The sequence below is a fragment of the Phycodurus eques genome, chromosome 15 (genome assembly GCF_024500275.1).
Source record: "Phycodurus eques isolate BA_2022a chromosome 15, UOR_Pequ_1.1, whole genome shotgun sequence".
NCBI classification, from domain to species: domain Eukaryota; kingdom Metazoa; phylum Chordata; class Actinopteri; order Syngnathiformes; family Syngnathidae; genus Phycodurus; species Phycodurus eques.
The window spans coordinates 23,666,601-23,689,749 of record NC_084539.1 but is presented as its reverse complement, the minus strand read 5'-3'; the positions used below and the strand labels follow the sequence as shown (position 1 = coordinate 23,689,749).

The following is a 23,149-nucleotide window of genomic DNA, read 5'->3' as shown; positions in this document are numbered from 1 at the left end:
AGGGCCAGGGCCACCGCTGGGGCCACAAGGGCCGGGGCCACCGCTGGGGCCACAAGGGAAGCCCTTCAGACGTTCCCTCCCAGTCACTCAACAAAACTCCTCCAGTCTCAGCACAGAGAACAACCAATAGTCCGGCTTCAGCCCCTGATATCAGGTCTAAATCACCTTTCAAAACAACTCCCTCCCCATCTCTGACTCATCATTCAATGACAACAAATGGTCATATTTGTGGATATGGTCATGTTCACAGGGGTCAAGGCCACCGCGACAGAGGGCACCGCCACAGGGGCCGCTGGGGCCACAGGGGCCATGGCCGCCACAGAGGTCACAAGGGCCACGTCCACCGCTGGAGCCACAGGGGCTGCCCTTCAGAGGCTCCCTCCAAATCTTCTCCAGTCTCAACACCTAAAACAACCAATAGTCTGACTTCAGCCCTTGCTCTCTGGTCTGCAACATCTCCTTCAGAAAATGCAACGCCTTCCCCATTTCTGACCACTACTTCTCCAAAAACAATGTGCGGTCGAACTGGTGGGCAGGGCAACAAGGGCCACCGGTGGGGCCACCGCTGGGCTCACAAGGGCCACCGCTGGGCTCACAAGGGCTGCCTTTCAGATGCTCCCTCCCAATCACTTACTACAACTTCTCCAGTCTCAACACCTAAAACCAACAGTCTGATTCCAACCCTTGCTCTTTGGTCTGCAACATCTCCTTCAGGAAATGCAAATCCGTCGCCATTTCTGACCACTACTTCTCCAATGACGGTGTACAGTCGAACTGGTGGGCAGGAACACAAGGACCACCGCTGGGGCCACAAGGGGCAGGGCCACCGCTGGGGCCACAAGGGGCAGGGCCACCGCTGGGGCCACAAGGGGCAGGGCCACCGCTGGGGCCACGAGGGCCGGGGCCACCGCTGGGGCCTCGAGGGCCGGGGCCACCGCTGGGGCCACAAGGGCCGGGGCCACAAGGGAAGCCCTTTAGACGCTCCCTCCCAATCGCTTACTACAACTTCTCCAGTCTCACCACTGAGAACAACCAATTGTCTGGCTTCAGCCCCTGCTATCAGGTTTACATCTCCTTCCAAAACAACTCCCTCCCCATCTCTGACGACGACTACTACTACTACAATGACAACAAATAGTCATATTTGTGGACATGGTCACGACCGCCACAGGGGGCGCTGGGGCCACAGGGGCCATGGCCGCCACAGAGGTCACAAGGGCCACGTCCACCGCTGGAGCCACAGGGGCTGCCCTTCAGAGGCTCCCTCCAAATCTTCTCCAGTCTCAACACCTAAAACAACCAATAGTCTGATGCGAACCCTTGCTCTTTGGTCTGCAACGTCTCCTTCAGAAAATGCAACTCCTTCCCCATTTCTAACCACTACTTCTCCAAAGACATTGTACGGTCAAACTGGTGGGCAGGAACACAAGGGCCTCGGCCACCGCTGGGGCCACAAGGGCCACCATGGAGGTCACCAGGGCCAAAACCAACGCAGGGGTCACAAGGGCCATGGCCACCGCTGGGGCCACAAGGCCTCCAGAAACCCCCTCCAAATTACTCACCACTTATTCCATTAGTCTGGCTTCAGCCCTTGCTATTAGGTCTTCGTAATCCCATTCTGAAACAACTCTGTCCTAATCTGTGATTACTACTTATCCAAAACATGGTGGTCACAAGGGCCACCGCTGGGGTCACAAAGGCAGCCCTTCAGGATCTCTCTCCCAATCGCTCACTGCAAGTTCATTGACAATATAAGTCACTCCCAGGGGACATGGCCACCATGGAGGTAAACGGGTCCACTCTTTTGAATCTCCCTCCCAATTACTCACTACAACTTCTTCAGTCTCAAAATTGAGAAACTGCAGTGTATCTTCAGCCCTTGGTGTCAGGTCTACAACACCCCCTTCTGATACAATTCCTTCCCCATCTGTGACGACTAAGTCTCCGATGACTATGTATTGATGGTCCCAAGGACCAGAAGGTCCCTCCCAATCGCTCAATACTGCACCAGTCCTAACACCTGAACCAACCAGTAGTCTGACTTCAGCCCCTGCTATCAAGTCTCCTTCTCCAAAAACCTCTTCCTCTCCAGTGCCAAAGTATGGACGTACTTACGGACATGGCCATCGCGTCGGCCCCATGAATTACAATCACCGCAGAGGTCAGAAGGGCTACAGCCACCGTGGAGGTCTCAAGAACCATGGCCACAGCAGCAGTCGCAATGTCTGCCCTTCAGAAATTTCTCCCCAATTGATCAGTAAAACTTCCCCAGTCACAGCACCAGTAACAACCAATAGTCTGGGTTCAGCCCCTGCTGTCCCATATACATTTGCCCTTTCAAAAACAATTCATGTGGCCATTCCTGTCAGGGCAACAGGGTGGGCACAAAGGTGGTCAAAGGGGCAGCGACAATGGAGACTACAAGGGCAACCACCACGAGGAAGACGACTGTGCGGCCGGCACCAACAAGACGAATGACTGTCCTAAATAATCGCGACAAGCGCGGCCGCAATGAGTGCAGTCCCAGCAAGGTCGGCGCCGATGAAGAAAATGGCAACCGTCACAAGAAAGACAATGTTAAGGGGGGGTAGTGACGAGGGCGCCCCCGACGAGGAAGACAACGATGTGGGAAGCCGCGATACGGAAGGCACCAACGAGGCAAATGATGAAACGTGGCGGCTGGCGCGGCCACGCTGGTTAGGTGGACTCTTATGTCATATGTTTCTGCTATGTTCAAATAAATGGAGTCAAAATCATTTCATGACTGCATAGTCGTTCTTGGTTTTCAGCCACGTCAGCAGTGGCGTGAGCGTAGTGGGAAAATGCTCCGCTTGAGGTACCGCGAGGCCCTGGCACGCAGGCGAGGAGAGACTCAATCGCCATTGTCAGTCAGCCGACGAATGTGCGATCACTGGGGTCTCTCTGCGTTCTCGTTTTTGCTTCAGAACTTTCCTCAGAGCGGGATGGCCCCGGAAGTACTTGGATAGGCGAATTCTAAAAATGCTCAGGAAAGGTGACTGGATGCAACCTTTAAGCTGCCTGAAGCAAAAGTTGTACTCCTGAGCAACCGTTGCCAAAGGAAAAGATGCATTACCCACGATCCTTTACGGCAGCAGTATTTGGAGAAGCAAAGCACCGACCAAGATTTCAGACTACGCAAAGACGCTTGAGATGGTGTCACCCTAGAGACTTGAAAGACAATTACATTAAAATGAAATAACTTATTTAAATTTGAAAAATGGTACATATAAAGACGACAGTCTTGGTGGACAATAGCAATGTGAACATAAATTTGATTCAGTAAGTGTGAGGCTGAAATTTCACTTTGTACACTGAAAGTTCATTCTACGCAAACAATTTGTCAATTTCCCCTTCATTAACTTTCATCCATCCATTTTCTAGCGCTTCTCCGAGGTCGGGTCGCGGTGGCAGTAGCTTTAGCAGGGACGCCCAGACTTCCCTCTCCCCGGCCACTTCCTCCAGCTCTTCCGGGGGGATCCCGAGGGGTTCCCGGGCCGGCCGAGAGACGTAGTCTCTCCGGCGTGTCCCGGGTCGTCCCCGGGGTCTCCTCCCGGCGGGACGTGCCGGGGAGGCGGCCGGGAATTAGCTTTCATTCATTACTAAAACAATGAGTCTGTTTAGAACCAGGGTGTCCAAACTATGGCCTGGGACCATTTGCGGCCCACCTTCCATATTTGTATGTGTTTCTTGATAAACAGCCCATTCCATTTACTGAAATTAACATTTGACATGGCCTGCAACACTATTATATTTATATTAAATAAATAAATAAAAAGTGCACCGTGTGGGTGTCTAAAAGTGAGGGGTCGTGACCCCCATGCATCCTCTCTCTCTCTCTCTCTCTCTCTCTCTCTCTCTCTCTCTCTCTCCGTCAACATGAACAGTTCCAATTTTTTCCATTTCTGACCGAGGCCTCTTTCATAAGTGGCTATAAATCAGACACGAGTGCGATACGGACGCGCACCCGACCTTTACATCATCAAAAGGAGACAAATGTCACAACAAACAAACGGGCCACAAAATGGCAACGGTGGACTCCTCTCCCCGCCTTTCTTACTTGACCATACATGACAACAACACATAGTCGTTCGGTGAACGTGAACCTCTGGGATGAACGAGGAAGCGCTTGAATGATTCTGTGGGAAAGAACTGAACGATTCAGTGAACGGATCTTTTCAATGAACTGATTCTAGTGGTTCAGTACACTCAAAAGAACCAACCAAAGTGCAAATGGTTGTCCTTGTCCTGCGACTGACTGGTGACCAGTTCAGGGTGTCGTCTGCCTTTCGGGATAGGCTGCAGGGGTGTTTAGACTTTTGATATTTACTATGGATTGGATGAGTTTGGGCTGCACGGTGGGTGTCTGCCCCACAGTTCTGAGGGCCGGGGTTCAATCCTCTGTGGAGTTTGATGTTCTCCCCGTGCCTGCGTGGGTTTTCTCCAGGCACTCCGCTTTCCCCCCACATCCCAAAAACATGCATGAATTGGAGACTCTAAATTGCCCGTAGGTGTGATTGTGAGTGTGACTGGTTGTTTGTGTGCCCTGCGATGGGCTGGCGACCGGTTCAGGGCGTACCCCGCCTCCTGCCCGACGATAGCCGGGATGGGCTGCGGCACGCCCGCGACCCGCGTGAGGAGAAGCGGCTCAGAAGATGGATGGATGAGTTTGATGAGTTAAAGTCAAAGAATTTCAGAGTGACCGCCATCCTTTTCAGTGAATGCGGCCCTCGGAGCAAAGTTTATTTCAAAAAAAAAAAAAGGTTTGGACAGCCCTTTCGAAGAACCCTGTCCGAAGGGGCCCGCTGTGTCATCTGCTCCCCAGAAAAACAAAAACCGATGGGGCAGCTTGAAATCCAGAGAAAGCATGTACAGTATTTCAAAGTTTGGATGACGACACGAGCAAAAACAAAAAATGGTTTTGTTTTTTTTGGGTTTGTTTTTTAACCCATGGAAGTTAAAAAAAACAAAAAAAAAACCAACAAAAACAAGTTGGTGGAAGTGATTTTCCTGGTTCTTGAATTCCTGCACGAAAGCGCACACGGCCGGACCGAGACTCTGGCCCGGACTCGGACTTGAGAGGGAAGACTTTGAGCCTCTTTTCTAAAGTTCCGGTTTCCTTCTATTGGTTGCTCAAATAAACCAATCAAAGCAAAGCAAACAACATTAGCCAGTCTTCAATTGTTGACGCCTTTCCTTCTTTTAGTCTGCTTTTGTTTTCTATTCTGTGCTTTTCTTTTTCCATTCTTCTTTTTCCTTCCTATTTTCTTTCTTTCTTCTGCTTTTGTATTTCTATTGTACTTTTTCTGATCTCTGCTTTCGTTTTTCTGTTCTATTCATTCTTTTTTCCTCACTTTTTTCCCCCATTCCTTCTGTTCTGCTTTTGTTTTTATATTCAGTTTTTCTGTCAATTCTGCTTTGATCTTTTCACTCTACTTTTGTTTATTTTTTCCGTTCTGGTCGCATTTCATATATTTTCAGCTTTTTTTTCTTGGAATTCACTCTTTATTCTCTATTTTCCAATCTGTTTTTATTTTTCTGTTCTATTCTTTTTCCTTTGTATTCACTCTGTTGCATTTATCCAGCCTTTTTCTTATTTGTCAATTCGAGTTACGCTTTTGAATTTTCTTATTGTTTTGTCCATTGCGTCTTTTGCTCGCTTTTCCATTTCTTCTGCGTTTGTTTGACGACTTGTTCTGTAATTTGCATTTCTCGGCTGTCGTTTCCCAGTATGCAAATGAGTCGGTGACGCACAAGCAGCTCGTGCGCCTTGCTCCGCGCAAGTCACGTGGTCCCGTCACGTGGTCCCGACGCTGCGCCCGCGAGTGTCCTTGGATTTAGAGGTGACGTCACCGTTCCTGTTTACTCGTCACCGTGGCGACGCCGCCGAGCTGAAACGAGCTGAGGCCGCCGCCCGAGTCACCCGCGACCCAGGACCTGGAACTGGACCTGGACCAGGACCTGGACCAGGACCAGGTGAGTCCAAAGCCCACTTTAAAAAGTGAATTGTTCTTGTTGCTGTTAGTTGATTTATCTTTTCGTGAGCGCAAATAAAATGGCCCAAAATACAGAGTCAAACCAACAAAGAACGTCGAATGACACAAAAGAAATCCACTGAGAATAATTCCTCCATTTTTCTCCTCACGAGGCTCGCGGGCGTGCCGGAGCCCATCCCGGCTATCGTCGGGCAGGAGGCGGGGTACGCCCTGAACCGGTCGCCAGCCAATCGCAGGGCACATAGGAACAAACAACCATTCGCACTCACGTTCACACCTACGGGCAATTAAGAGTCTCCGATTAATGCGTGTTTTGGGGATGTGGGAAGCAACCGGAGCGCCCGGAGAAAAGCCACGCAGGCACGGGGAGAACATGCAAACTCCACACAGGCGGGGCCGGATTTGAACCCCGGTCCTCAGAACTGTGAGGCAGACGCTCTAACCGGTCGGCCGCCTTGCCACCCACTGAGAATAAACCCCCCAAAAATTCGGTTGCTAAGGGATTAAAATGGGTGAAACGGACGCAACTTTACACTTTTGTCCTGGAAAAGAAGCAAATATTCAAAGTTAGTTTAGCCGATTGGAATCACGTGCAAGCAAGCGAAGTTCCAATGAAGTCCATCAAAGGATTTGTTTTCCCGCTGTCCCAAATGCGTCCACACTCACAATGAGCAAGTGCATCTTTTTGTCAAGTCAACGAGACGGGGTCAAAGTACTCGGGTCATTTTCGACCAAAATGTCCCTTGTCGCAGTCGTCCAAGTCTTTGAAAAGCATGTTGCATTCAAACGCCTCTGGCAAAAATGACTTGCGTACTTTCCTTTTTTTTTTTGAAGAACAAATGGTACCTTCTGTCATTTGTGGGGTGAATTGTACTTATCCCGAGTAGTTTTATTGCAACATACTTTTGACTTGATTATTTTTGTATTAATTGTACTTGTCGGAGAAGTGTGAATGCAAAATAATACTTTCTGTTTTTACTTGGGTATTTCTGTAAAGTAATTGCGCGTCTGCCTCCCAGTTCTGAGGACCGGGGTTCGATCCCCGGCCCCGCCTGCGCGGAGTCTGCGTGTTCTCCCCGTGCCCGGGTGGCTTTTCTCTGGCACGCCCGCGACCCGCGTGAGGAGGAGCGGCTCAGAAAACGGATGGATGGACGGACGGATGGATGAATTGTGACCTTGTAAAAGTCGAGTTTCTTCTCGAGTGATTTTCGGCCCTAAATTGTGCGTATTGCGTTCACTCGGATTACAAAAAAAACCTCCCGTTTTTCTGAGTATTATTTTCAAGTTTTTCTGACCAATTTGTTCGGTCTTATCGGGACACGTCGAACTCGCGCGAGAACCTACGAAGCGTAAGTGACGCCGTCGTAAGCGACGTTAGTTTGATTTCGATGTGGGCTTAAGACACTCCCGCCTTTGAGTCGCACAGATGCTTTGTTATTCGGCATTAGGAAAAAAAAATTAGTCCGAAAACACGGGAGAAAATGAGACAGAAAAATATTCCAAAAAACAAAGTTTTTTTTTTTTAATCCAAGCGAATATGCAACATACTTTTTAATTTTTTGGAGTACTTTTGTTGAATAAATGGAATAATGGTATCGTTTCTTCTTCAGTCCTTTTGGGGATAAATTGTGCTGTCACATCATGCAACACCCTTTTCACTTGAGTATTTTTTATTTTCGAGTAATTTTTTGCCTTACATCATAATGTAACACACTTTGGACTTTTACTCTCCACAATTCAGTTCGACATAGTTGTGTGTTTTTTGTGATTTGTGTGTTTGATGTATGTTTTGTTTTTGGGTGATTTCGGGTTCATTCAGTTCAACGTAGTTCTCAGTCGTTGCACGTTTTCATTGTGTGTGTGTGTGTGTGTGTGTGTGTACACAGCTGCGCTCACCTTGTCGTTTGTGTGTTTTTTGTGATTTGTTTGATTTGTGTTTTCTGGGTGTGATTTGTGTCAATGATTTGTTTAGTTTTTTGGATTCGTTTTGCGATCGTGTGTTTTTCAGTACCTGCGCTGCCGCCACCGGCGCGGCGAGCGGACAACGGCGACGAAGACGAGGTGGGGCAACTGAAGCGGGATTCGCCATGCTTCCGGCGCGCCGCGACGCACTGCTGCGGCAGAAGCGGGACGAGGCGCGGGAGCGCGCCGCCGACTGCGCCGCGGAGCGCCGGGCGGCGGGCGTCGTGAACTCGTGGCTGCGCGCCGCCGACGATCGCCACGCGTGCCGAGCCGTGCGGCGGGAAGCGGACGACGTCCTGATGCAGCGCGGCTTCTCCGTCCGGGAGCGCCGCGAAAGGTGGGGGCGGGGGCGGGGCATCCGGGGTGCCGGGAAAGGCGTTTCGCTCCTTAGCTTGCGATCTCGTTAGCTCGGCCACGGTGCGCGCGTGTCATGTGGGGACTAACGCACGACGACCCGGAGGGGAGGTGCTGACGTTTTAAACCACGACACTGACGCGGAGCGAGCTGTTGAGCTCCTTTGCTCGTTGGGGCTCGCCGGCGTAACGAACAGTTAACTTTGGTGACCTCGGTGATAATAATGATAATAATAATAATGCATTCCACGGACCGTGTACACAGAGGTGGGTTGAGTAGCCAAATATTGGACTCAAGTCGTAGTCCTGTTACTTTGGAGTAAGATGACTCAGGCAAAAGTAAAAAGTCGTACACCACATATTGACTCGAGTGAGAAAGTACTCAGTCAAGTAAAGAGTAACTCGCGAGTAACTTCTGACTTCTTGACTTTCAATGAAATTCCAAAATAATAACATCTGGCCCCTCCTTGAGCCGTCACCTTATGGCGGCGGAGGGGTTTGTGTTTTTTCCATCATTTCGATTTCCGCCGATTTCCATCTGTCGATGCTTTCTGAAAGTGACCGGTCCCCCCGCGTGCGCGCGGTCTGTCTTCAGGCTCCGCGAGCTTCTGGACGAGGAGGATCGACAGCTGGTCTCGGCGGCTCGCCGCGAGCGCGAGACGGCGGCGCAGAGGCAGGCGCGCGTGTGCGACCGCGCCAAAAGTCTGCAGGACGCCAGGGAGGCGCAGCGGAGACAACTGGTCGCGCAAAAGTTGGACCAGCAGTTCAGGTACAAGGATTTACGCACACATGCTGGTGACCACTCAATTATCTATGCTTGTCATTCCAGCCTCCATCATGATGTTGTCTGTTATGAGACAGCCCTTTTTCATTCACACAATAGCAGACAGCAACATCGAGGCTCTTATTTTGACATAGGAATCAATGTACGAATTTGTCAAATTGCGGCGACTATTGGTTATTACAAATGTATCTTCGAAGACAAGAGCGGAATGGCTTTGAGTCGTCGGGATCATTTACGCGCTGGCGTTTGAAGGGCGACGCTCGGAAATAGCGTCTTCCGGGATGAGCGGGCTGCAAAGCATGTCGGGTGGGCAACGTTTAGCGCCGCCGCTGTACAAAGTTCATTACGGTGGCATAAGAGTCCATTTCAAGAGATGAAGCGCCACAGCTAGACTCGGGGAAAGTGCTTCTGCCTCCGGACCCGGCCCGGTCAGTCGGTGCAGAATCCGCCACAGCGACAGCTCGAAGCGGGTTTGGGGCGGCGTCAGTGAAACGGGCCCACGTGTACTTCAACTCAAACTTAACTCCAAGTGTAAAAATAAGTCTTAAATTGGGATTTAAACCTTTCTACTGAGGTGGCAGCTCTAATAGGTCGTGTTTTCCAGACTACTGGAGCCCAAATAGAAATTGCTCGAGAGCCTGACTTCTTTCTGGCTCTCAGAGTCACCAAAAGAGCAGCGTGTTGCAACACACGGGTGCGAACACGTGATATTTTACAAGTAAGTAACAGAACCTTAAAATCGCATCTCAAGTAGATCGGGACCCGATGCAAGTTGGCCAGAATGGGCTAATATGATTGAACTTTCTCGTGCTCGTCAGAAGTCTCGCCGCGGTGTTTTGTACTAAATGCAGGCTTTTAATACGGGACGTGGGAAGACCAGAAAGCTGCACGTTTTGAAAGGTAAACGGACTGCGCCAAAGCGCTTTACAAAGCCTCACGTTTACCCTTTCACGCACCAATGCACCGCGCAAGGGGCTGCCAAACCCACTTGGAGCAAATTAAGGTTCGGCGTCTTGCCCAAGGACACTTCAACACGCGGACAATCGGAGCCGGGATTCGGACCGGCGACCCCTCGGTCACTGGATGACCCGCTGTACCGACCGAGCCGCAGCCGCCCGAAGAAAAGGAGAGAGTTCGGTCAAATAACGCTGGGATTCTTTGCTGAGTCACTGGGTAACGGTGCTTTTGCCCAAATTCTCGCAGGGCCAATGATGAACAGCTCAGTTTTGTCAGGGTTAACGAGCAAAATGTTACAGGAGATCTATTGTTGAATCTCAACGAGACACGTCTCGAGATTAGCGCTTAGTTTTAACGGCATGTACAGCTGAGTATCGTCGGCATAACCGAAAGACAATCTTACGTATGCGTATGATGTCGCCGAGCGGCAGCATAGTCATAGTGAACGAAAGAGGGCCGCGTACCGATCCCTGCAGGACTCCGCAAGTGGCATTAGAATACTCGGAGGTCACGTTACCATGAACTACGTGCCGTGTCCTGCCCGAGAGATAAGATCCAAACCGAGAAAGCGCTGGGCCTGTAATACCGATTCGTGTTTCGAGGCGATCTCGTAGGACAATTGTGATCGACGGCGGCGCCGAGGTCGAGTCGTAACAGGATTGATGAGGTGTCGTAAATCCGTAGCGAGTGAAAGATCGTTCGTTACTCTTGCGAGGGTCGTTTCAGTAGAGCGGTCTGCTCCCGATCCAGACTGAAGTTCAAATAGTTCCCTCGAGGCCATGGGATCAATTTCGAGAATTTCTGAAATAAACGGGAGATTTGGCACCGGCCTATAACTACAAAGACTCTCAGGGTCGAGGTGGGGTCTTTTGAGTAAGGGTCGAATAACGGCTGTCTTGGAAGCTGGAAGAGCGTTTAAGTTTACAATATTTAAGATTGAAGGTTTTAAGATTAAAAATGGCTCTTTAACGAGTTTCCCTGGAAGAGGGTTGAGCAAGCACGTCGTCTGTTTTGCCGCACTCGCGGGTTTTGCGAGTCTGCCAAGCGATTCTTCCTCAAGAGGATGAAAGCGTGGCTGCCGCGGCACGGGAGAAAAAAAAACCCACCCAACGGCGCCTGTGCCCAGGGAGCAGTGCCAGGAGCTCCGTGAAGCGCAGAGCAAGCGGCAACTTTCGCAGGTTTGCGAGGAGCGAGGCGCGCAGCTGCGCAGCCAGCAGGAGGGCGCCCGCCTGCGGCGGCGCGAGGACGACGCCTTCCACCGGCTGTGGCAAGCCGACGCCCGCGCCAAGGAGGAGCGCGAGAGGCGCGAGGCGACCGACGCGCGGCGCTGCGGCCAGATGCAAATGGACTTCCTGTGCCGGCAGATGGCAAATAAAGACGATTCGGATTCGCGCGAGCGGCGGAGGCGGCAGGAGGAAGCGGGCCGGCAGGTCGGTGGTGACGCTACGTCGTCCTGATGTGACGTCAGTCAGTCAGTCAATCGTGACGCGTTTCTGAAATTTAGGCCACCTTCGCGGTTGCCAGTTTTGGCCCCAACTCAACGTGCGCACACCCGTGTGCGTGTGTGTGTGTGTGTGTGCGTGCGTGCGTGCGTGCGTGCGTGCGCGCTGAGCTCACTGTGTGCGTGCGCAGGAACAGGAAATGCAAGATCTGCAGCAACGGGGACAGCGCCAGCGTCGGCTGCAGCAGGACGCCCAGGCGGCCCGGCGCCGCGCGCTGGACGACAGTTTGCGTCTAAAGATGGAGCGTGTGGCGAAGGAGGAGCGGGACGAGCTCCAGATGGACAACAGCATCCTGCAGCAGATGCTCCGGAGCGAGAGTCGAGCCCAGCAGGAGACCGCGCACAAGAGGGTGCCCCACCTTGTTCCCAGCAACGTATACAAACAGAAATAGATGACAAATCTGCGATGTAGCGGGGTTCGCTGTTTATCTAAGTCGTAGACACAATTGACTTTTTTGCTGACGTCGTGTCCGGGGGTCCGTGCTTATCCGCCGTCGCCCCGGCAGGTGGACCTGAGGGACGAGCAGCTGCGCTTTCGTCAGTATTTGGCCGAGCAGAGGATGAAGCGCAAGAAGGACGAGGAGCAGATGGAGCAAATGATGGCGGAAAAGATGAACGAGACGTGGGACAGACGCGAACGGCAGAACCTCCTGCAGCGGGACGCCAGGAACCGACTGATGAACGACGTCGTGGAGTCCCGACGACTGCAGACCGCGCAGAAACGTAGGACGTGGAACGCTTGTCGTCTTAAAACGCTCGTCACGTTGAGGTCAAGCTAACCGTCTCGCCTCCCGTCGCGAAGGTTAAGTTATTGACTCTTGCAGTTCCCATCGCTCGGTTTAGGTTGAGTCTGTAGCACGGTACAGGCAAGCCGCCGTACGGTCCGTACCGCTGCTTTTGGGCCACGGTACATGTTTCGCGGAAGAAAAGAACAACTTTTGGCTTTCGTCAGCTGCTTGAAGTTGCCTCTTACTGGCTCTCGTCCCAAGGTCGACCTTGTTGACCTTTTCGCTACTTATCACCTGGTTTAAGTTGAGTATGTTTACTCTCATCGGCTCATTTAAGTTGACTTTCCTGGCTCACTGTGTACTTTAGGTTGAGTTTTGTGGCTCTCATGGCCACATTTAAGTTGACTCAGTGATCATCAAAAGGTTTTGTTTGAATCTTTCAGTTCTTATCACCTGGTTCAAATTGACTCTGGCGTTCATCAAAAGGAACCTTGTGATAACGAGGTTCTCATCACAAGGTTTCTTTTGACGAGAGCCCAGAGTCAACGTCAACCAGGCGATGGAAATCAAGGCTGTCAATCTAAACCGGGCAATAAGAACCGAAAGAATCAACTTAAACAATTTGATTAGAGTGCATTTGCACAATTGTCCAAAAAAAAAAAAAAAAAAACGTATCAGCATTACCGGTGACCTTTAATTGCTCAGTGACTCTCCGTACTGCGTTTTTATGTCTCCGAAGTATTTTCCGTGAAATGGCTGTCTGTTGTCGCGCTACAGCGACTCCAACTACCGGAGACAAATTCCTTGTGTTTTTTGACATTACTTGGCAAATAAAGATGATTCTGATTCTGAGCGAGCCAAAAGACTCAACTCAGACTAAACTTTTAACAGCCGAGAAGGTCAACCGAGACCGAGCGACGAGAACTGAAAAGTCAACCGAAACCAAGGAATGAGAGTTGAGAGAGCGAGCCCAAAGAATTGACTTTTGATTTTACTCGCTCATAATGAAAGCCGACAGTCAACTTAAGCGAGGCGATGGAAACCTAGTGCCATTCGATTCTTTCGGTTCTCGCTCCCTGGTTTACAACCCCGATTCCAATGAAGTTGGGACCTTGTGTTAAACCTAAATAAAAACGGAATACAACGATTTGCAAATCATGTTCAACCTGTATTTAATTGAATACACTACAAAGACGAGATATTGAATGCTCAAACTGAGAGACTTTATTGTTTTTAGCAAATAATCATTAACTTCGAATTTTATGCCTGCGACACGTTTCAAAAAAGCTGGCAAAAAAGACTATGAGAAAGTGGAGGATTGCTCATCCAACACCAGTTTGGAAGAGCCCGCAGGGGAACAGGCTCATTGGGAACTGGCGGGTGCCACGATTGGGTAGAGAAGGAGCTTCGCTGAATTGCTCAGTCATTCACATGCAAAGATGGGGCGAGGTTCACCTCGTTGGGAACAAGTGCGGGAGAAAATAGTCCAACAGTTGAAGGACAATGTTCCTCAACGTACAATTGCAAGGAATTGAGGGATTTCATCATCTACGGTCCATAAAAGGTTCAGAGGATCTGGAGAAATCACTGCATGTAAGCGGCAAGGCCGAAAACCAATATTGAATGCCCGTGACCTTCGATCCCTCAGGCGGCACTGCGTCAAAAACCGACATCGATGTGTAAAGGATGTCACCGCGTGGGCTCAGGAACACTTCAGAAAACCAACGTCAGTAAATACAGTTCGGCGCTACGTCCCTAAGTGCAACTTGAAACTCTACTATGCAAAGCAAAAGCCATTGATCAACAACACCCAGAAACGCCGCCGGCTTCTCCGGGCCCGAGCTCATCTAAGATGGACCGACGCAAAGTGGGAAAGTGTTCCGTGGTCCGACGAGTCCGCATTTTAAATTGTTTTTGGAAATTGTGGACGTCGTGTCCTCCGGGCCAAAGAGGAAAAGAACCATCCGGACTGTTACGGACGCAAAGATCAAAAGCCAGCATCTGTGATGGTATGGGGCTGTGTTAGTGCCAATGGCGTGGGTAACTTACACGTCTGTGAACGCACCATTCATGCTGAAACCTACATACAGGTTTTGGAGAACATATGCTGCCATCCGAGCGACGTCTTTTTCACGGACGCCCCTGCTTATTTCTGCAAGACGATGCCAAACCACATTCTGCAAGTGTTACAACAGCGTGCCTTCGTAGTAAGAGTCCAGGTACTGGACTGGCCCCGCCTGCCGTCCAGACCCGTCTCCCGTTGAAAATGTGTGGCGCATTATGAAGCGTAAAATACGACAACGGAGACCCCGGACCGTCGAACGGCCGAAGCTGTACATCGAGCGAGAACGGGAAAGAATTCCACCTACAAAGCTTCAACGATTTGTGTCTTCAGTTCCCAAATGTTTATTGAATGCTGTTCAAAGCAAAGGTGATGTAACACCGTGGTAGACATGAGCCTGTCCCAGCTTTTTTGGAACGTGTTGCAGCCATCAAATTTGAAGTTATTGATTATTTGCTAAAACAATGAGGTTGATCAGTTTGAACATGAAATATCTTGTCTTTGTAGTGTCCATCCATCCATTTTCTGAGCCGATTCTCCTCACGCGGGTCGCGGGCGTGCTGGAGCCTATCCCGGCTATCATCGGGCAGGAGGCGGGGTACGCCCTGAACTGGTTTGTCTTTGTAGTGCATTCAGTTAAATATAGGTTGAACATGCAAATAATTGTATTCTGTTTTTATTTATGTTTACCACAACGTGCCAACTTCATTGGAATCGGGGTTGTGGATGGACACTCTCGGCTCTCATCGCAAGGTTTAAAGTGACTCTCGGCTCTCATCGCCGGGTTTGGGAACTAGAGTCAATAGTTCCCAAAGCCTGGTGCAAGTCAACTCCCTTGACTCTCATAGAGTAGTTTCTGTTGACGATCTTTGTTCTCAACTTGTAGGTTCAGTTGTATTTTGGCTCTCATCGCCTGGTTTAACTTGATTCTGGGCTCCGATCAAAAGGAAACCTCATGGTGAGAGCCAAGAGTCAACGTCAACAAGGCGATGACGACCTAGTGTATCAATTTTAAACTAGGGAATGACAGCCAAAAGACCCAACTGAAATTACATGATGTCAACCTAGACCAGGCTATGAGAACTGAATAGAGTCAACTTAAACCAGGTGATGAGTACCCAAAAGAATGAACTTTAACCTTGTGATGAGAGCCAAGAGTCAACCCAAAGGGGTCGAATCTTTCGGTTCCCATTGCCCGGTTTAGGTTGACTCTGGGCTCTCGTTGTCTTGCAGAGCAACGTGACCTTCAGAGGCGCGCAGACATCGCCAAAGAGCGAGTGGAGCAGGACGCCGCCGCGCGGGACATGAAGCGGGCCGACGAGGAGGCGTCGAAGAGGTGCGTGGGCCGATAGGTCTCTGATTGAACTCGGTCGCGGGGGGTTTGCCTGACACTCGCCCCCCGCCCCCTCCCCCAGGCAGCGTCAGGCGTACTTGGCGTACCAGGCGGAGCTGCGGGCGCAGATGGAGCAGCGTCAGCATCTGAGGCGGGAACGGGAGGAAGAGGAGTTCAGGATGCAGCAGCGGCTGCAGCAGATGGAGCGGCAAAAACTGCAGAAGAAAGAACAAGTCCTGGCCCGGCCCAACGACGGCGTCTCGCACCCGTTCAGGAGCGCGCTGGCCAGCGGCGCTCGGGAGCCTGCCGTGTTTTCACCGCAAAATGGAGAAGAATCGGGATGAAAGCGAGCGAGCGTATGTCGTCGTCGTCATCGTTGAGGTTGTGAGAGTGAAGCTGAAATCACTTCATTCGGGGTGGCAAACTCTTCCATCGCAAGCTGTATTCGAGCTCAGACCAAAATTAGACGTGGCTCCCCCCCGCAAAATATCATTTGATCAATAACGGTAAAAAAAAAATAAAAATCAATTAATCAAAACAATTTGAATTTAGCAACTTTTTGAGGCGTGTCCAGTGCTGACAGAGCCACGCTTAAGAAGCTATTTTCCAAAAGTTCCTCAGGATTTGAAATTTGAGGCAGCCATAGTCAAGGCAATCCTTATTGGCACGGCAACGGCGCTGGCCCACTCCAACACACTTTTCATAACGCCAACAACTTCCTGAAAATGGTGTCGGCTGCACAATTTCCGATAATTGGGGGAAACAAAGTTCGAACAATCTAACAATTTGCTTCCAGGCTCTTCAATGAGGGGATTTGGTCACGAGCTCAAAGCTAACACAAAAAAAAACACCATTTGATGAGCCAGCAGAAATTGCCATCGAACTCACGGCACTTATCTCAAAAGAATCAATATTGGTATGCAAACTGTCAGTATAATAATATTCTCTGGCATGTATTCTTCAAACTGTGACAAACGAGTTCTAATCTTGCTGGTTACAACGTTCTACTTTTTGTGTGTGTATCTCAGTGTGAGGTTACTTGATGTAACTAACCCATTGGTTCATCATAAATGGGTCAGTTTTCCCTCACACCTACTTTTGCTGATTATTGTTCTCTGGTTGAGCGATATCACTTGATCAAGCCTTTTATAACTCTTCCATACTAGAAAATAAGTAAAGTGTATGATTTTTGCTGAAATCGGCAGACCAACCCCCGGTTTTCGCAGAAAAGGCTTCTTGCCAGCATTCCCCACTTATTACAGAATATTCTGGATTTAAAAAAAAACACATTTTGGTGGGTTTAGTTATGTTTTTTTTTTTTGGGGGGGGGGGGGGGGGGGGGGTTTGTCGTGGAAAATGCTTACTGGTGCTACTTCCCCCGCTTGTTCCTGAATGTTTCTGGTTTTACTTCTTCAATGCCGATGACGTCCATTATCCGCGGATTTTGGTTATTGGCGCCGATAGCGAGGGTCCACTTCTGCACAGGATCGCGTACATGTTTGAAGGCAATCACTGAAAACCAGAAAATCCTGACAATTTGCTTGGAACGAATTGTGGAGAGAAAGCGTTCAAGTGTCGCGCGTGCGTGACGACGTCACGAGACGGGCGACTTCCCTGTGCAGCGCACGCGTCCACCGGACGGCGGCGCTGATGAGACGCCAGGGTTGACGTGCTGGCAAAGTGTGGGCGGGGCGCCCGGAGAGCTGCTCATACCTGCCGAGGGAGCGTCGGGGGCGGGATACGGTGGGGGGGCCGCCGACCTCCACAAGACGCATGAGGCCGACATGAGCGCACTTTATCATCAGCACTACGCAAAGGTAAGCCCTCGTTTCATTTCTAATGGCGGGGCGCTTTTTTTTTTTTTGTTAGCCCAAGATGGTGCTTATTACTAAACGACACGTTTACGCCTTGGGAAACATTCTTTAAAAACGGCAGGCATTTATTTCCATTTAATTGACACGTCATTCAAGTTGACAAGACATTAACATTTTTGTCAGTATAACAATGGGGGGAAACTAATTATATATATATATATATATCGGCAAACATTCTACTTCAGTTCCATCATAAACAAAAAGATTATTTAAATGAACTACATTGAAAGTATTGAAATAAATAACTTCGAATATACGTGTCAAAAATCTTTTTACCTTATCGTTTACGAATTTAAAAGAGTCAATGTAACAATCACTTTCGGTCAAACACGCCTTGAGACAACTTCCAAAATGTAGCTTTGTGAATATGAAACTCGCCCACGTGGTCCCAGCAGGCCTCCAATCACAGCTCGCCTGTGGAGCACCTGCGCGGCGGCCGGAAAGCTGGACTGTCTCTTTAAGCGATGCGCGTGCACGTCACCAAGCGAACTCGCTCCCGTGTGGGAAGAAACCTGGCGTGCGTACGAACGAACGGACACACACACACACACACACACACACACACACACACACACGCTCGCGTCAAAGCGAATCAGCCTTTCTCTTCCGAAAGAAGTGATAAGAATTCAAGTCGGTGAAAAAGTTTCGCCGCTCGCTAGCGTACGTGCCATGCACCTGTCGCTTCCGGGTTGCACGCGCACGCGGACTTTGGCGGTTCGCGAGGAAGGAAAAAAAGAAAAATGTCCGTCAACGAGCTCTACACGACGGTGAGTCAATCGCCAATGAGTTAGTTCGCCACTTACTTACTTCACGCGTCAGTCAGGCACTGAGGTAGTTAGTTAGTTAGTTAGTTAGTTCGTGAGTTCGTGAGTGAGTGAGAGCACCTGCCGCTCACCTGCCGCGATGTCGTCGACACAAAAGTGGAAAGAAAGATGACGCCATACTTCCGCTTAATTCGGCTCGGCTCGGTTCGGTTCTGGTTTGTGTGCTTGTGTCGGGAAGCGCTCTGGAGCTGCTCAAGACCTCAATGAGCTGGCAAGCTGACTTGCTCACACTTACAAGTTACCCTGTTGAAAATGTCAGAGTCGTGGAACTATTGCAATTGCCTTAATGTAACCAATTACGCTGGAACTCCATTTGATTGACTTTTCTTAAATTTGAACGAATGCATCAACAGGAGCCTCGCGTGTTTCCTTGAAAAATGTGGATTCAAAGCATCGATCATTATTTTGGAATTAACCACATATTTGTGCTTTACACCAATAATACACTTGATGAAAGTTAAATACAGAATAGAAAATGTTTGTTGCTATTTTATGCATACGGAATGTGGAAAACATAGCATGTTGACCTAATGACAAATGTGCACAATTTAGACAATATGACAACCAGATAAGCGAACGTTACAAAAGAAAAGTCCAAAATGATAATGGTGAAACTGTTAAAGTGTCCATTTTCTTTAACGTGTTCAAAAGTGCAACTATATGTTGAACTTTTTCAAAATCCCAGACAGACTAATGGATTGCACCACGGGGTGGCGCTAGCAGGTCACATTTGGAAAATGTGTCACGTTTGAACCGACGGCAGAATGGCACGTGACCAGAGAAAGCCAATCGCAAGCGTCGCCTTTACAAGGAGGAAGTGATGCGAAAACTATTCTTTTTCAAATGTAACTCAAATTGCCCTGCGATTGGCTGACAACCAGTTCCGGGTGTACCCCGCCTCCTGCCCAATGATAGGTGGGATAGGCTCCAGCGCTCCCTCGCACGACCCTTGTGAGGATAGGCGGCTCAGATAATGGATGGATGGATGGATGGATGGAACTAAAATTGGAATCGTGGAAATGTCCAAACGCAACTATCATTTAACGATGCATTTTCTCCTATGGATTACAGTTCGATAGATTTTGGAATTAAATGACATACGTTGGTTGCATGTAATTAGTTACTCCCCAACACTAGTAGCGAGTGTAGGCTGTTCTCTCGATCCCAGTCGTTTTTTTCCGATTATCGCCAAGTCGCGACCCGCTTTTATTCAGCAAGAGCAATAAACTCAAGTGTCAAACTCTTTGGAGTTCAGGGGCCACATTCCCAATTCCCAATCATAGCCGGCCGATCGAAGGGAGCAAACACTGCTGTCGTGTACTCATAGTGTATATATGAGTATTACTATTATTCCTATTCGAATGATGTGCTCCTGAAGTTAAAGATGAGCGAACTCGATTTGAAACTGAGCTGAAAGGTCCTCAAGCAGCATTTGCTGTCAACGGCAAACGTTTCGGAGGCGCCGCGACGTACCTCCTCTTAAGTCCTCACACGTGCACGCGCGCGGCTCCATCTGCGCGGGTGGCGCACGATTTCATTGTGACGCCTTCCTTCCCGATCAAGCGCGAGTCGGGGGTCCTCGCAACACAACAGTCACACAATGCAAACAAACACAAACCAGCAACAGACAGCACAAACAGATGCACAACAATCAAACAGACAACGGACACACAATTGCTCAAAAGATGCACAACAAATGCATCAGAGACACGCAAGCATTGTGGTATTGGTGATTTCATCAACTGCTGTGTCGCCAAGGTGATCAACACGTGACGTTTTCATGTCATCCCAAGTGCTACGTTCGCTGGGCTAGTGCGTGTGCATGTGTGAGTGTGTACAGGTATGTGTGTCAGCGTGCGTGTGTGTGCAGTTCCTGTACATCTTGGTCCGCAGCTTCCTCTCGGTGGGCGGAGCCTCCCGTTGACGCCCGCTCACCTGTGAGGACGCATGCGAGGGTGTGGCTTCTTCAAATGGGAAGCCAAACAAACAAAAGTCGCTTGTTCATTGATGACGATGATGATGATTAAGATTATTAATGATTGATTGATGGCCATCAGTCACATTTTAACATTCTCAAGTGTCATAAAGATGTTTAAAAACGTTATCATAGGCTCTCACTTGGCTGAATGTGATGTCACTTCCTGTCTTTGTTGTTGCTTTATGGACTTTGTATTGAACTTAAAAGTCCACTTCCCTATTAGCCCACGCCTCCTTTCTTCTTGTATGTTTGTGATTGGCTCAATAAAGATGATTCTGATGTGCCGACGCGGCTCCCCTGGCGTTCCGCCAGGTGTCTAGCTCCGCCCCCAGCATGTTTGATGCTTGCTGCCTGTCCGTCCACACAAACCTGCACAACAGCTTGTTGTTGTGGTGAAAATAAACACCTTCCCCCCCAAAAAGCCTCTGCCATAATTGCGCTCTCTTTTGTTGTGGAATTAATTGACGAGAGCGCCCCCCCGGCTGGCTCCTCCCGCCGACCGTCTGGCATTCACTATTGCTAACTAGCCCGTTGCTGCATTTAGCCTGACATTCTCATATCGTAACTCGCAATGTTTGATCTCCTTTTTTCAGAGCCATCCCGGTCGGTGTGTTTGGCTCATTTTCATATCATTGGATCAGTAACATTAAAGACTTGGCCCACTGAATTTCCTTTTGACTGATGAGTATTTGAATTATTGCCAATTGTTATCTATCAAAAGGTTGTCATTTTAAAGTCATATTTCTCTATCTGATAGATCCCAAAATGTCATTAGCATCTTCAGAGAACATGTTGCATAAGTTCATTTGAGAACCCTCAAGGTAAATGCGTGTGCGTCTTTGTGTCTATGTCTACGTGCGCGCGCGCGTTGCGATTCAGCATACACGGGTATGGATCCCGGACGCGGCGAACGTGTGGCAGGCAGCGGAAATCAGCCGAGACTTCAACCGAGGCGAGTCGGTACTGCACCTCCGCCTGGAGGACGGCAAAGTAAGCGCTTTCATTGTGACGCCTTCCTTCCCTCTCTAATTGCGAAAGGGTTCGATCTAGTACTAATCTCTCACCTCAGCCGGTAGAGTACCCGGTGGGCCCCGAGAGCAACCCGCTGCCGTTCCTGCGTAACCCCGACATCCTGGTGGGCGAGAACGACCTGACGGCGCTGAGTTACCTTCACGAGCCCGCTGTGCTGCACAACCTCAGAGTGCGATTCCTCGAATCCAGCCACATCTACACTTACTGCGGTCAGTACCGCCTGCTCCTCGGGGGGCGCACGGCGTTTCATGGCTCTTATCCGGCCAGCAAGATTATGAAAAAGTGACATTAACATCCCCTCAGTTTACAGTGATTTTAACGTCACTTTTTACTTTCCACTTGACATTTACTCCTTCTCAACACGCTCTCTTCGCCTCCAAGTCCTGAAACATTATTCACCTGTTTGAAAGGCCGGCACATTTGTAGTAGGAAAGCAAATCCCTCATTCACGGCTCTTCTTCTTGCACTCGCGGTCCCGAGTGTGTTGTGTTTGCGTGTGCAGGCATCGTCCTGGTGGCCATCAACCCCTACGAGGAGCTCCAGATCTACGGCGAGGAGGTGATCAACGCTTACAGCGGTCGAAACATGGGCGACATGGACCCGCACATATTTGCCGTGGCCGAAGAAGCCTACAAACAGATGGCCAGGTGGGAGCGCGGCGCCGGCGGGAACGCGGCACTGGTGCACGGTGGCGGTGGCGAGTGCGAAGATGGCGGGAACGGGGTTGTGGGAGCGTTTTTGCCGGTTGTAGGGGTGCGAGTGGGGAGTGTGTTGGCAGCAATGTTCCCTCTAAGCTGCGCGCCTGCGCAATCGCGCACCGCTAGCACATACTCGGCGCACAAGAAAATCGATGCTGCGCAAAAAAATAGAATTCAACAGAAACGTATTCAATAATGTCTGATTTTACACCTGATATAATCTAATTAATTAGACCAATAATATTGTTTTCTGTACCATTTTGCAATGTAATTCAGTAAGCGACAGGTGCCCAGCCAATGATACGATACGCTTCACTTACGCTACGCAGCCAATCATAGCATTGACAATGCTTGCATATGTGGCCTGCCCATACGCACCGTGGAGGTTAGCGAGCTAACAACAGTGCGGCGGCGTTAAGAGACACAAACGCTAACCACTTATCATGGCGAAACGAACGGGCAGCGACACATCCGCTCATCAAGACAAAGTGAAAAAAAATGCCGCATCCCAAAAACATGCATGCTAGGTTGATTGGAGACTCTAAATTGCCCGTAGGTGTGAATGGGAGTGCCAGTGGTTGGTTGTTTCGATGTGCCCTGCGATTGGCTGGCGACCAGCTCAGGGTGTGCGCCGCCTCCCGCCCGATGACAGCTGGGATAGGCTCCTGCACGCCCGCGACCCGCGTGAGGAGAAGCGGCTCAGAAAATGGATGGCTGTCGGAGTACGTGCAAATAGAAGAACAAGCGATGAAACTGGGTGAGATTTTTTTTTTTCCCTTTTCGAGTGCGAAAGGTGTACTCTGCAAAACATGCAGCGAAGCCAAAGTAGCAAGCGAGTTTTCGGAGTGAAAAATGTGGACCGAACGGAGGTTGGACTACCTCAAGCGTCGTATTCAGCAGAAATGTCATTCGAAAGCTGTTGGAATTGTACGAAGACTGAAGATGGGACAGGGGATCGCTCCATTATCGCGGGAGAGCGCAAAAGAGAACGAGCTGTCACACAAAGCAAAATCTGACCCCGAGCAAGTTAAAGTTCTCATTGACAATAT

At 49.7% G+C, this 23,149-nt stretch overlaps 2 protein-coding genes across 4 annotated transcripts in view; both read left to right on the top strand.

The window, feature by feature from the left end:
• Positions 1-5,241: 5,241 nt before the first annotated feature.
• Positions 5,242-16,989, top strand: cfap53 (cilia and flagella associated protein 53). Of its 3 annotated transcripts, none has more exons than XM_061699330.1 (8): positions 5,242-5,994; positions 8,023-8,313; positions 8,925-9,098; positions 11,197-11,500; positions 11,709-11,945; positions 12,078-12,294; positions 15,595-15,697; positions 15,777-16,989. In XM_061699330.1, exons 2-8 carry the CDS (start codon positions 8,102-8,104, stop codon positions 16,036-16,038), a joined length of 1,509 nt encoding a protein of 502 aa, XP_061555314.1. In that variant the 5' UTR covers positions 5,242-5,994; positions 8,023-8,101; the 3' UTR covers positions 16,039-16,989. The 3 variants fall into 3 exon arrangements, with proteins under 3 accessions (XP_061555314.1, XP_061555315.1, XP_061555313.1); XM_061699331.1 differs by having other exon boundaries at positions 11,703-11,921; XM_061699329.1 differs by having other exon boundaries at positions 11,703-11,945.
• Positions 16,990-18,004: 1,015 nt separating this feature from the next.
• myo5b (myosin VB) overlaps positions 18,005-23,149 on the top strand; it is a 36,717-nt gene continuing 31,572 nt past the window's right edge. The window contains 4 exon segments of the mRNA XM_061697761.1: positions 18,005-18,335; positions 21,250-21,360; positions 21,440-21,611; positions 21,905-22,049. Coding sequence (XP_061553745.1) covers positions 18,309-18,335; positions 21,250-21,360; positions 21,440-21,611; positions 21,905-22,049 — 455 coding nt within the window. The 5' untranslated portion in view covers positions 18,005-18,308.

Coding starts and splice junctions, on each gene's coding strand:
- cfap53 (XM_061699329.1), top strand. CDS start 8,102: ATGCTTCCGGCGCGCCGCGACGCACTGCTGCGGCAGAAGCGGGACGAG. Junction 9,099..11,196: donor AAGTTGGACCAGCAGTTCAG/GTACAAGGATTT, acceptor GCCTGTGCCCAG/GGAGCAGTGCCAGGAGCTCC. Junction 11,946..12,077: donor CCCACCTTGTTCCCAGCAAC/GTATACAAACAG, acceptor TCGCCCCGGCAG/GTGGACCTGAGGGACGAGCA.